Here is a 12,894-nt window from a genome sequence, read left to right as displayed (position 1 = left end):
CAGCGTGACACATAGTGAAGAGAGCAGCGTGACACACATAGTGAAGGGAGCAGCGTGACACATAGTGAAGGGTGCAGCGTGACACACGTAGTGAAGAGTGCAGCGTGACACACATAGTGAAGGGTGCAGCATGACACACATAGTGAAGGGTGCAGCGTGACACACATAGTGAAGAGTGCAGCGTGACACACATAGTGAAGGGAGCAGCGTGACGCTCATAGTGAAGGGAGCAGCGTGACACACACATAGTGAAGGGTGCAGCGTGACACACATAGTGAAGGGAGCAGCGTGACACACATAGTGAAGGGTGCAGCGTGACACACATAGTGAAGGGAGCAGCGTGACGCACATAGTGAAGGGAGCAGCGTGACACACATAGTGAAGGGAGCAACGTGACGCACATAGTGAAGGGAGCAGCGTGACGCACATAGTGAAGAGAACAGCGTGACACACATAGTGATGGGAGCAGCGTGACGCACATAGTGAAGGGAGCAGCGTGACGCACATAGTGAAGGGAGCAGCGTGACGCACATAGTGAAGGGAGCAGCGTGACGCACATAGTGAAGGGAGCAGCGTGACGCACATAGTGATGGGAGCAGCGTGACGTACATAGTGATGGGAGCAGCGTGACGCACATAGTGAAGGGAGCAACGTGACGCACATAGTGAAGGGAGCAGCGTGACGCACATAGTGAAGGGAGCAGCGTGACGCACATAGTGAAGAGAACAGCGTGACATACATAGTGAAGAGAACAGCGTGACGCACATAGTGATGGGAGCAGCGTGACGCACATAGTGATGGGAGCAGCGTGACGCACATAGTGAAGGGAGCAACGTGACGCACATAGTGAAGGGAGCAGCGTGACGCACATAGTGAAGGGAGCAGCGTGACGCACATAGTGAAGAGAACAGCGTGACACACATAGTGAAGAGAACAGCGTGACGCACATAGTGAAGGGAGCAACGTGACGCACATAGTGAAGGGAGCAGCGTGACGCACATAGTGATGGGAGCAGCGTGACGCACATAGTGAAGGGAGCAGCGTGACGCACATAGTGAAGGGAGCAGCGTGACGCACATAGTGAAGGGAACAGCGTGACGCACATAGTGAAGGGAGCAGCGTGACGCACATAGTGAAAGGAGCAGCGTGACGCACATAGTGAAGGGAACAGCGTGACGCATATAGTGAAAGGAGCAGCGTGACGCACATAGTGAAGGGAGCAGCGTGACGCACATAGTGAAGGGAGCAACGTGACGCACATAGTGAAGGGAACAGCGTGACGCACATAGTGAAGGGAGCAGCGTGACGCACATAGTGAAGGGAGCAACGTGACGCACATAGTGAAGGGGACAGCGTGACGCACATAGTGATGGGAGCAGCGTGACGTACATAGTGAAGGGATCAGCGTGACGCACATAGTGAAGGGAGCAACGTGACGCACATAGTGAAGGGGACAGCGTGACGCACATAGTGATGGGAGCAGCGTGACGTACATAGTGAAGGGAGCAGCGTGACGCACATAGTGAAGGGAGCAACGTGACGCACATAGTGAAGGGGACAGCGTGACGCACATAGTGATGGGAGCAGCGTGACGTACATAGTGAAGGGATCAGCGTGACGCACATTAAGTGGTGCGTCAGAATATGAGAGGAATATAATGTCATTGTCTCTGGTTTTATATATAGCTTTAAAATGTTATGTTACGGATTAAATATTTATTTTTTGCTTCCCCGCTATATTAAAAACAAACAAATTAGAGTTTACACAGGCAAAATATTAGCATTTAAAAGACCAATCACATCACAGAGCTTTCACACTATATATATATATATGTATATATATATATATATATATATATATATATATATATATATATATATATATATATAATATATATATATATATATATTTATATATTAAATCAAAACTTGATTACATCATATTTCCCAGAGGTTGTTCTGGCCGCCTTCCACAATAGGGAAGAGCTAAATCTGTAGAGGATTTAACTTTGGAAATGAGAGGCATCAGTTTTGATCCAAACATCTCCATGTCCTTGGAGGAAGATCCTTCACCTCTATTACGGTCCCTCCCTCCTGTGAGGACAGGCACACAATAGTGTAGATGGAGGTGGAATATAATGTACATGGAGAGAAAGAGAGAGAGAGAGAGAGAGAGTATTATATTCCAGTGTTTCCCCTCCCACGTGTTCTTATTTTTTCTCTCTCTTGTTCCTTCCCTAATTCCTTCCCTTCTTCCTTCCCTCCCTGCTTCCCTTCTTCCTTCCATCCCTCCCTCCCACCAACACAGCCCAGGTCATCACGACTGGTGGAGGCTGTCAGATACATCACATTCATCGGTGCCATCTTCTCCCTTCTCACTCTCTCCCTCACCATCTTCATCTTCACCTACTTCAGGTGAGCCTCACACCAGTCCAAGTCACAAGCTATTTTTATAATAATAATAATAATAATAATAATAATAATAAATAATAATAATAATAATAATAATATGACTTATGCTTATCCTTAATAATATTATTAATAACTAATATAATAATTATTATAAATAATACTTCTGCTATCATCATTGTAAAAAAAAACTTCATCAAAATACTATTAAAAATATTTTAAATACTGACCTTTATTATTATTATTATTATTATTATTATTATTATTATTATTATTATTATTATTATTATTATTATTATATTTACAAAGAACGAGACAAAAATAATGCGTCATATAACTCTGATATCTCACATAATAGTTCACATTATGCCACAGTGTCTCACATAGTAAGTACTTAGCACATTGTCTCACACACATACTTCCTGTCCTCACGCAACGCGCCGCGACGCAGGACGCTGGAGTGTGACCGACTGCGGGTACACAGGAACCTGGTGGTGTCTCTCATCATACACTTCCTGGTGATGCTCGTCCTCAGTGAACCCTTCATCTTCCACCGTCACACCAACACCTATCGCGACGTGGTGAGTGCCTATCTTCACTACACGGGCGGTAAACCATAGGCTAATGCTATGATGTACAGCACCAGCACCTCGGGGAGTACTTTTAACGGTATCACTAGTATTGATACTGGATTCAGTTCAAGTGGTACTGGATTCAATCAAAGTAGTATTGGATTTAATAAAAGTGGTAGCGTTGGATTCAATCCAAGTGGTAGCATTAGATTCAATCCAAGATGTATTGAATTCAATCCAAATGTTACTAACACTGCGTGTTGGCGAGTTGCAGAACTAACACTGCGTGTGTGTTGCTAGACTAACACTCTGTGTGTGTGTGTGTGCGTGCGGGTGTGTGTGTGTGTGTTGCAGGACTAACACTGTGTGTGTTGCAGGACTGGGTGTGTAAGACACTGCTGGCACTCACTATGTACGCTCAGATGACCTCCATCAACTGGATGTTCGTGGAGGGCCTCTTCCTTCACTCCAGACTCACCTCCAATGTCTTCGACTCCGGAGCTCCCTTTGCGATCTACTACACCATAGGCTGGGGTCAGTCACTATCTAATGCACCATAGGCTGGGGTCAGTCACTATCTAATGCACCATAGGCTGGGGTCAGTCACTATCTACTACACCACAGAATGGGGTCAGTCACTATCTACTACACCACAGAATGGGGTCAGTCACTATCTACTACACCACAGACGGGTCAGACTCTATCTACTACACCCCAGAATGGGGTCAGTCACTATCTACTACACCACAGACTGGGGTCAGTCACTATCTACTACACCACAGAATGGGGTCAGTCACTATCTACTACACCACAGAATGGGGTCAGTCACTATCTACTACACCACAGACTGGGGTCAGTCACTATCTACTACACCACAGACTGGGTTCAGTCACTATCTACTACGTACACCACAGACTGGGTTCAGTCACTATCTACTACGTACACCACAGACTGGGTTCAGTCACTATCTACTACGTACACCACAGACTGGGTTCAGTCACTATCTACTACGTACACCACAGACTGGGTTCAGTCACTATCTACTACGTACACCACAGATTGGGTTCAGTCACTATCTACTACGTACACCACAGATTGGGTTCAGTCACTATCTACTACGTACACTACAGACTGGGTTCAGTCACTATCTACTACGTACACTATAGGCTGGGTTCAGTCACTATCTACTACGTACACTATAGGCTGGGTTCAGTCACTATCTACTACGTACACTATAGGCTGGGTTCAGTCACTATCTACTACGTACACTATAGGCTGGGTTCAGTCACTATCTACTACGTACACTATAGGCTGGGTTCAGTCACTATCTACTACGTACACTATAGGCTGGGTTCAGTTACTATCTACTACGTACACTATAGGCTGGGTTCAGTCACTATCTACTACGTACACTATAGGCTGGGTTCAGTCACTATCTACTACGTACACTATAGGCTGGGTTCAGTCACTATCTACTACGTACACTATAGGCTGGGTTCAGTTACTATCTACTACGTACACTATAGGCTGGGTTCAGTCACTATCTACTACGTACACCACAGGCTGGGTTCAGTCACTATCTACTACGTACACTATAGGCTGGGCTCAGTTACTATCTACTACGTACACTATAGGCTGGGTTCAGTCACTATCTACTACGTACACTATAGGCTGGGTTCAGTCACTATCTACTACGTACACCACAGGCTGGGTTCAGTCACTATCTACTACGTACACCACAGGCTGGGTTCAGTCACTATCTACTACGTACACTATAGGCTGGGTTCAGTCACTATCTACTACGTACACTATAGGCTGGGTTCAGTCACTATCTACTACGTACACTATAGGCTGGGTTCAGTCACTATCTACTACGTACACTATAGGCTGGGTTCAGTCACTATCTACTACGTACACCACAGGCTGGGTTCAGTCACTATCTACTACGTACACTATAGGCTGGGTTCAGTCACTATCTACTACGTACACTATAGGCTGGGTTCAGTACTATCTACTACGTACACTATAGGCTGGGTTCAGTCACTATCTACTACGTACACTACAGGCTGGGTTCAGTTACTATCTACTACGTACACTATAGGCTGGGTTCATTCACTATCTACTACGTACACCACAGGCTGGGTTCAGTCACTATCTACTACGTACACTATAGGCTGGGTTCAGTTACTATCTACTACGTACACTATAGGCTGGGTTCATTCACTATCTACTACGTACACTATAGGCTGGGTTCGATCACTATCTACTACGTACACCACAGGCTGGGTTCAGTCACTATCTACTACGTACACTATAGGCTGGGTTCAGGGTATGTAATCATTTAGAAAATTAAAATAGAAAGAAAATATAAAGTTACTACTAGATCGTAGGCGGGTTCAGTCACTGTCTTCTGCGTCACATCTTAGTGTAAATAAGAGAGGATAAAGTCATATTTTTGTGAAGACGTTTCGTCCACCAGTGGTTATATTAGCTGACAAAGAGCACCAGACACGGGGCTGGAGAGTAGTGGCGATTACTGCAGATTCGACAGACCTGCCTAGTATGTTCCAGTGGGACCTCTCCTCAGCACTTATCAACACCTTGTGCACTGTGTGAACTGATAAAGTCCCTGGTGAGGCAGCGACTTCACAATAAAATCCCATAACCCGCATTGTCTTATTAACATACTATCGGTGTATTGTACCATTGTGTTACCACCAGAGTTTAGGGACTATTACACTATCTACTTCTGAGAGAAAGTGCGTGCGCGCGCCTTTTTTTTTTATTTTTTACTGTGGTGTTCACCATGACAGGAGCTCCGCTAGTGTTCATCCTGGCCTGGGCAGCTACCATGTCTCTCCACCATGAGGTTCACTGCTGGCGAGGGTATGGTGGTCTACCATACGCCTGGATCCTCGTAGCTCCTATGGCAACTGCCCTCATGGTACGTATTATTATTAATTTGGGAGCGTTAAACCCGTACGGATTATACAGCGTCTGTGAGGGGGAGGGGGGATGGAAGGCATTCAGGCTCAATTCAAGGAACTGGAGAACAGATCCAATTCCCTAGATCAAGAGCCCCTCACCAGCATCAAGGAACCTCCCTTTCGGAGGGGGGTACCTATTATAATAATAATAATAATAATAATAATAATAATAATAATAATAATAATAATAATAATAATAATATTATTATTATTATTATTATTATTATTATTATTATTATTATTATTATTAAAGTTTCAGTTGGCTGGCCTTACGTCTCGCTTCCCTCTCGGGTCCAATCGTACCTGATACTGAAACTGCGTACAGACCTTACATCAAATTCTGCCTCATGCAACTCATTTCACTTTCCATTCACTCGGAATGGAATGACAAACACTCAGGTTCTATCCCAAGGAAAGGGAGGATAACTTCTATTTCCTTGGATCAAGAGCCCCTCATCAACATCGAAGCTGGTAATGGTTTTGATTGTGACAATATTTCGCTCTGAGAACTCTACACGGAGCCTCTCTTCCTGTGTCTTCCCGTCCCTCTACTGTGTCTTCCCGTCCCTCTACTGTGTCTTCACGTCCCTCTACTGTGTCTTCCCGTCCCTCTACTGTGTCTTCACGTCCCTCTACTGTGTCTTCCCGTCCCTCTACTGTGTCTTCCCGTCCCTCTACTGTGTCTTCCCGTCCCTCTACTGTGTCTTCCCGTCCCTCTACTGTGTCTTCCCGTCCCTCTACTGTGTCTTCCCGTCCCTCTACTGTGTCTTCACGTCCCTCTACTGTGTCTTCCCGTCCCTCTACTGTGTTTTCACGTCCCTCTACTGTGTCTTCCCGTCCCTCTACTGTGTCTTCACGTCCCTCTACTGTGTCTTCCCGTCCCTCTACTGTGTCTTCCCGTCCCTCTACTGTGTCTTCCCGTCCCTCTACTGTGTCTTCCCGTCCCTCTACTGTGTCTTCCCGTCCCTCTACTGTGTCTTCCCGTCCCTCTACTGTGTCTTCCCGTCCCTCTACTGTGTCTTCACGTCCCTCTACTGTGTTTTCACGTCCCTCTACTGTGTCTTCACGTCCCTCTACTGTGTTTTCACGTCCCTCTACTGTGTCTTCACGTCCCTCTACTGTGTTTTCACGTCCCTCTACTGTGTCTTCATGTCCCTCTACTGTGTTTTCACGTCCCTCTACTGTGTCTTCACGTCCCTCTACTGTGTTTTCACGTCCCTCTACTGTGTCTTCACGTCCCTCTACTGTGTTTTCACGTCCCTCTACTGTGTCTTCCCGTCCCTCTACTGTGTCTTCACGTCCCTCTACTGTGTTTTCACGTCCCTCTACTGTGTCTTCCCGTCCCTCTACTGTGTCTTCCCGTCCCTCTACTGTGTCTTCACGTCCCTCTACTGTGTTTTCACGTCCCTCTACTGTGTCTTCACGTCCCTCTACTGTGTTTTCACGTCCCTCTACTGTGTCTTCATGTCCCTCTACTGTGTCTTCATGTCCCTCTACTGTGTCTTCCCGTCCCTCTACTGTGTTTTCACGTCCCTCTACTGTGTCTTCACGTCCCTCTACTGTGTCTTCATGTCCCTCTACTGTGTCTTCCCGTCCCTCTACTGTGTCTTCATGTCCCTCTACTGTGTCTTCATGTCCCTCTACTGTGTCTTCCCGTCCCTCTACTGTGTTTTCACGTCCCTCTACTGTGTCTTCACGTCCCTCTACTGTGTCTTCACGTCCCTCTACTGTGTCTTCACGTCCCTCTACTGTGTCTTCATGTCCCTCTACTGTGTCTTCCCGTCCCTCTACTGTGTCTTCCCGTCCCTCTACTGTGTCTTCACGTCCCTCTACTGTGTCTTCACGTCCCTCTACTGTGTCTTCCCGTCCCTCTACTGTGTCTTCACGTCCCTCTACTGTGTCTTCACGTCCCTCTACTGTGTCTTCCCGTCCCTCTACTGTGTCTTCACGTCCCTCTACTGTGTCTTCCCGTCCCTCTACTGTGTCTTCACGTCCCTCTACTGTGTCTTCCCGTCCCTCTACTGTGTCTTCCCGTCCCTCTACTGTGTCTTCACGTCCCTCTACTGTGTCTTCCCGTCCCTCTACTGTGTCTTCACGTCCCTCTACTGTGTCTTCCCGTCCCTCTACTGTGTCTTCACGTCCCTCTACTGTGTCTTCACGTCCCTCTACTGTGTCTTCCCGTCCCTCTACTGTGTCTTCCCGTCCCTCTACTGTGTCTTCACGTCCCTCTACTGTGTCTTCCCGTCCCTCTACTGTGTCTTCACGTCCCTCTACTGTGTCTTCACGTCCCTCTACTGTGTCTTCCCGTCCCTCTACTGTGTCTTCACGTCCCTCTACTGTGTCTTCCCGTCCCTCTACTGTGTCTTCACGTCCCTCTACTGTGTCTTCACGTCCCTCTACTGTGTCTTCACGTCCTTCTACTGTGTCTTCACGTCCCTCTACTGTGTCTTCACGTCCCTCTACTGTGTCTTCACGTCCCTCTACTGTGTCTTCCCGTCCCTCTACTGTGTCTTCACGTCCTTCTACTGTGTCTTCACGTCCCTCTACTGTGTCTTCCCGTCCCTCTACTGTGTCTTCACGTCCCTCTACTGTGTCTTCACGTCCCTCTACTGTGTCTTCCCGTCCCTCTACTGTGTCTTCCCGTCCCTCTACTGTGTCTTCACGTCCCTCTACTGTGTCTTCCCGTCCCTCTACTGTGTCTTCACGTCCCTCTACTGTGTCTTCACGTCCCTCTACTGTGTCTTCCCGTCCCTCTACTGTGTCTTCACGTCCCTCTACTGTGTCTTCCCGTCCCTCTACTGTGTCTTCACGTCCCTCTACTGTGTCTTCCCGTCCCTCTACTGTGTCTTCCCGTCCCTCTACTGTGTCTTCCCGTCCCTCTACTGTGTCTTCACGTCCCTCTACTGTGTCTTCACGTCCCTCTACTGTGTCTTCCCGTCCCTCTACTGTGTCTTCACGTCCCTCTACTGTGTCTTCCCGTCCCTCTACTGTGTCTTCACGTCCCTCTACTGTGTCTTCACGTCCCTCTACTGTGTCTTCACGTCCCTCTACTGTGTCTTCACGTCCCTCTACTGTGTCTTCACGTCCCTCTACTGTGTCTTTACGTCCCTCTACTGTGTCTTCATGTCCCTCTACTGTGTCTTCACGTCCCTCTACTGTGTTTTCACGTCCCTCTACTGTGTCTTCACGTCCCTCTACTGTGTCTTCATGTCCCTCTACTGTGCCTTCACGTCCCTCTACTGTGTCTTTACGTCCCTCTACTGTGTCTTCACGTCCCTCTACTGTGTCTTCATGTCCCTCTACTGTGTCTTCACGTCCCTCTACTGTGTCTTTACGTCCCTCTACTGTGTCTTCACGTCCCTCTACTGTGTCTTTACGTCCCTCTACTGTGTCTTCATGTCCCTCTACTGTGTCTTCACGTCCCTCTACTGTGTCTTCACGTCCCTCTACTGTGTCTTCACGTCCCTCTACTGTGTCTTCACGTCCCTCTACTGTGTCTTTACGTCCCTCTACTGTGTCTTCACGTCCCTCTACTGTGTCTTCACGTCCCTCTACTGTGTCTTCACGTCCGTCTACTGTGTCTTCATGTCCCTCTACTGTGTCTTCACGTCCCTCTACTGTGTCTTTACGTCCCTCTACTGTGTCTTCACGTCCCTCTACTGTGTCTTTACGTCCCTCTACTGTGTCTTCATGTCCCTCTACTGTGTCTTCACGTCCCTCTACTGTGTCTTCACGTCCCTCTACTGTGTCTTCACGTCCCTCTACTGTATCTTCATGTCCCTCTACTGTGTCTTCACGTCCCTCTACTGTGTCTTCACGTCCCTCTACTGTGTCTTCACGTCCCTCTACTGTGTCTTCACGTTCCTCTTCTGTGTCTTCACGTCCCTCTTTGTGTCTTCACGTCCCTCTTTGTGTCTTAACGTCCCTCTTTGTGCCTTCACGTCCCTCTTTGTGTCTTCACGTCCCTCTTTGTGTCTTCATGTCCCTCTACTGTGTCTTCATGTCCCTCTACTGTGTCTTCACGTCCCTCTACTGTGTCTTCATGTCCCTCTACTGTGTCTTCATGTCCCTCTACTGTGTCTTCATGTCCCTCTACTGTGTCTTCACGTCCCTCTACTGTGTTTTCACGTCCCTCTACTGTGTCTTCACGTCCCTCTTCTGTGTCTTCACGTCCCTCTTCTGTGTCTTCACGTCCCTCTTTGTGTCTTCACGTCCCTCTTTGTGTCTTAACGTCCCTCTTTGTGCCTTCACGTCCCTCTTTGTGTCTTCACGTCCCTCTTTGTGTCTTCACGTTCCTCTTCTGTGTCTTCACGTCCCTCTTTGTGTCTTCAGGTCCCTCTTTGTGTCTTCACCTCCCTCTTTGCGTCTTCACGTCCCTCTTTTGTGTCTTCACGTCCCTTTTATTTGTGTCTTCACGTCCCTCTTATTTGTGTCTTCACGTCCCTCTTCTGTGTCTTCATGTCCCTCTTCTTTGTGTCTTCACGTCCCTCTTTGTGTCTTAACGTCCCTCTTTGTGCCTTCACGTCCCTCTTCTGTGTCTTCACGTCCCTCTTCTGTGTCTTCACGTCCCTCTTTGTGTCTTAACGTCCCACTTTGTGCCTTCACGTCCCTCTTTGTGTCTTCACGTCCCTCTTTGTGTCTTCAACTCCCTCTTCTGTGTCTTCATGTCCCTCTTTCTGTCTTCATGTCCCTCTACTGTGTCTTCACGTCCCTCTACTGTGTTTTCACGTCCCTCTACTGTGTCTTCACGTCCCTCTTCTGTGTCTTCACGTCCCTCTTCTGTGTCTTCACGTCCCTCTTTGTGTCTTCACGTCCCTCTTTGTGTCTTAACGTCCCTCTTTGTGCCTTCACGTCCCTCTTTGTGTCTTCACGTCCCTCTTTGTGTCTTGACGTTCCTCTTCTGTGTCTTCACGTCCCTCTTTGTGTCTTCAGGTCCCTCTTTGTGTCTTCACCTCCCTCTTTGCGTCTTCACGTCCCTCTTTTGTGTCTTCACGTCCCTTTTATTTGTGTCTTCACGTCCCTCTTATTTGTGTCTTCACGTCCCTCTTCTGTGTCTTCATGTCCCTCTTCTTTGTGTCTTCACGTCCCTCTTTGTGTCTTAACGTCCCTCTTTGTTCCTTCACGTCCCTCTTCTGTGTCTTCACGTCCCTCTTCTGTGTCTTCACGTCCCTCTTTGTGTCTTAACGTCCCACTTTGTGCCTTCACGTCCCTCTTTGTGTCTTCACGTCCCTCTTTGTGTCTTCACGTCCGTCTTCTGTGTCTTCATGTCCCTCTTTGTGTCTTCACGTCCCTCTTCTGTGTCTTCACGTCCCTCTTTGTGTCTTCACGTCCCTCTTTGTGTCTTAACGTCCCTCTTTGCGTCTTCACGTCCCTCTTTGTGTCTTCACGTCCCTCTTTGTGTCTTCACGTTCCTCTTCTGTGTCTTCACGTCCCTCTTTGTGTCTTCACGTCCCTCTTTGTGTCTTCACGTCCCTCTTTGCGTCTTCATGTCCCTTTTTTGTGTCTTCACGTCCCTTTTCTTTGTGTCTTCACGTCCCTCTTCTGTTTCTTCACGTCCCTCTACTGTGTCTTCACGTCCCTCTTTTTTGTGTCTTCACGTCCCTCTTCTTTGTGTCTTCACGTCCCTCTTTTATTTCTTCACGTTTCTCTTTTATTTCTTCACGTCCCTCTTCTGTGTCTTCACGTCCTTCTTCTGTGTCTTCACGTCCCTCTTCTGTGTCTTCACGTCCCTCTTCTGTATCTTCACGTCCCTCTTCTGTGTCTTCACGTCCCTCTTCTGTGTCTTCACGTCCCTCTTCTGTGTCTTCACGTCCCTCTTCTGTGTCTTCACGTCCCTCTTCTGTGTCTTCACGTCCCTCTTCTGTGTCTTCACGTCCCTCTTCTGTGTCTTCACGTCCCTCTTCTGTATCTTCACGTCCCTCTTCTGTGTCTTCACGTCCCTCTTCTGTGTCTTCACGTCCCTCTTCTGTATCTTCACGTCCCTCTTCTGTGTCTTCACGTCCCTCTTCTGTGTCTTCACGTCCCTCTTCTGTGTCTTCATGGCCCTCTTCTTTGTGTCTTCACGTCCCTCTTCTGTGTCTTCACGTCCCTCTTTGTGTCTTCATGTCCCCCTTCTTTGTGTCTTTACGTCCCTCATCTGTGTCTTCACTTCCCTCTTCTGTGTCTTATGGCCCTCTTCTGTGTCTTCATACTCCCCTTTTCTGTCTTCATACCTCTCTTTTCTGTCTTCACGTCTTTCTTCTTTGTCATCATGCCCCTCTTCTCTGTGTCTTCATGTCCCTATTTTATGTGTCTTGTATATGACACAGTTTGTCCCTCTTCGCCTTCCTGGATCCTCTGAATATCTACACCGTCATAATCATATTTTCTCTCATCTCTCTCTCTCTTCCTCGATCAATAGCCTCGGCTCCTCCATCTTTTAATCGCGGGTTAGGTCTTATCTATAGGCGAAAATTTTTCGACAAGATATTAACTGTGCATATACTGCGAAAGATTCGCCATGAGTCGGGTGCAGTGTCCTACACTGCTAGGGTTCCTGAAGTCAGCCCTAGCATACACTGATCTATCTGACTGTGTCATGCAGTGTATGTGTACCTCTAGAGATATGTTCGGTGTGATGTTCATTTTTAGATCCTTCTCTTTGAGTGATTCTGTTGTAGTTTCTTACACACAGACTGCTTAGTCTCTGGTCTTCTCTCTCTCTCATCAATGGCGTAAGTAATAACAAATGTAATTACCTACGTGCGCGCGCGAGTATGCGCGCGTGTACTCACCTAGTTGTACTCACCTAGTTGAGGTTGCGGGGGTCGAATCCGAGCTCCTGGCCCCGCCTCTTCACTGATCGCTACTAGGTCACTCTCCCTGAGCCGTGAGCTTTATCATACCTCTGCTTAAAGCTATGTATGGATCTTGCCTCCACTACATCGC

The 12,894-nt window shown here is 47.7% G+C and overlaps 1 protein-coding gene across 1 annotated transcript in view; it reads left to right on the top strand.

Moving 5' to 3' along the window:
* LOC128689852 (calcitonin gene-related peptide type 1 receptor-like) overlaps positions 1 to 12,894 on the top strand; it is a 53,310-nt gene that overhangs the window by 25,307 nt on the left and 15,109 nt on the right. Inside the window, exons 6-9 of the mRNA XM_070087697.1 lie at positions 2,308 to 2,414; positions 2,860 to 2,989; positions 3,358 to 3,514; positions 5,794 to 5,924. Of these exons, the coding sequence (XP_069943798.1) occupies positions 2,308 to 2,414; positions 2,860 to 2,989; positions 3,358 to 3,514; positions 5,794 to 5,924 (525 nt within the window). The remainder of the gene's footprint in view (positions 1 to 2,307; positions 2,415 to 2,859; positions 2,990 to 3,357; positions 3,515 to 5,793; positions 5,925 to 12,894) is intronic.

This window comes from Cherax quadricarinatus, chromosome 22 (assembly GCF_038502225.1).
Source record: "Cherax quadricarinatus isolate ZL_2023a chromosome 22, ASM3850222v1, whole genome shotgun sequence".
NCBI classification, from domain to species: domain Eukaryota; kingdom Metazoa; phylum Arthropoda; class Malacostraca; order Decapoda; family Parastacidae; genus Cherax; species Cherax quadricarinatus.
The sequence above is the reverse complement of the archived record's forward strand: the minus strand, read 5'-3'. Positions and strand labels throughout refer to the sequence as shown.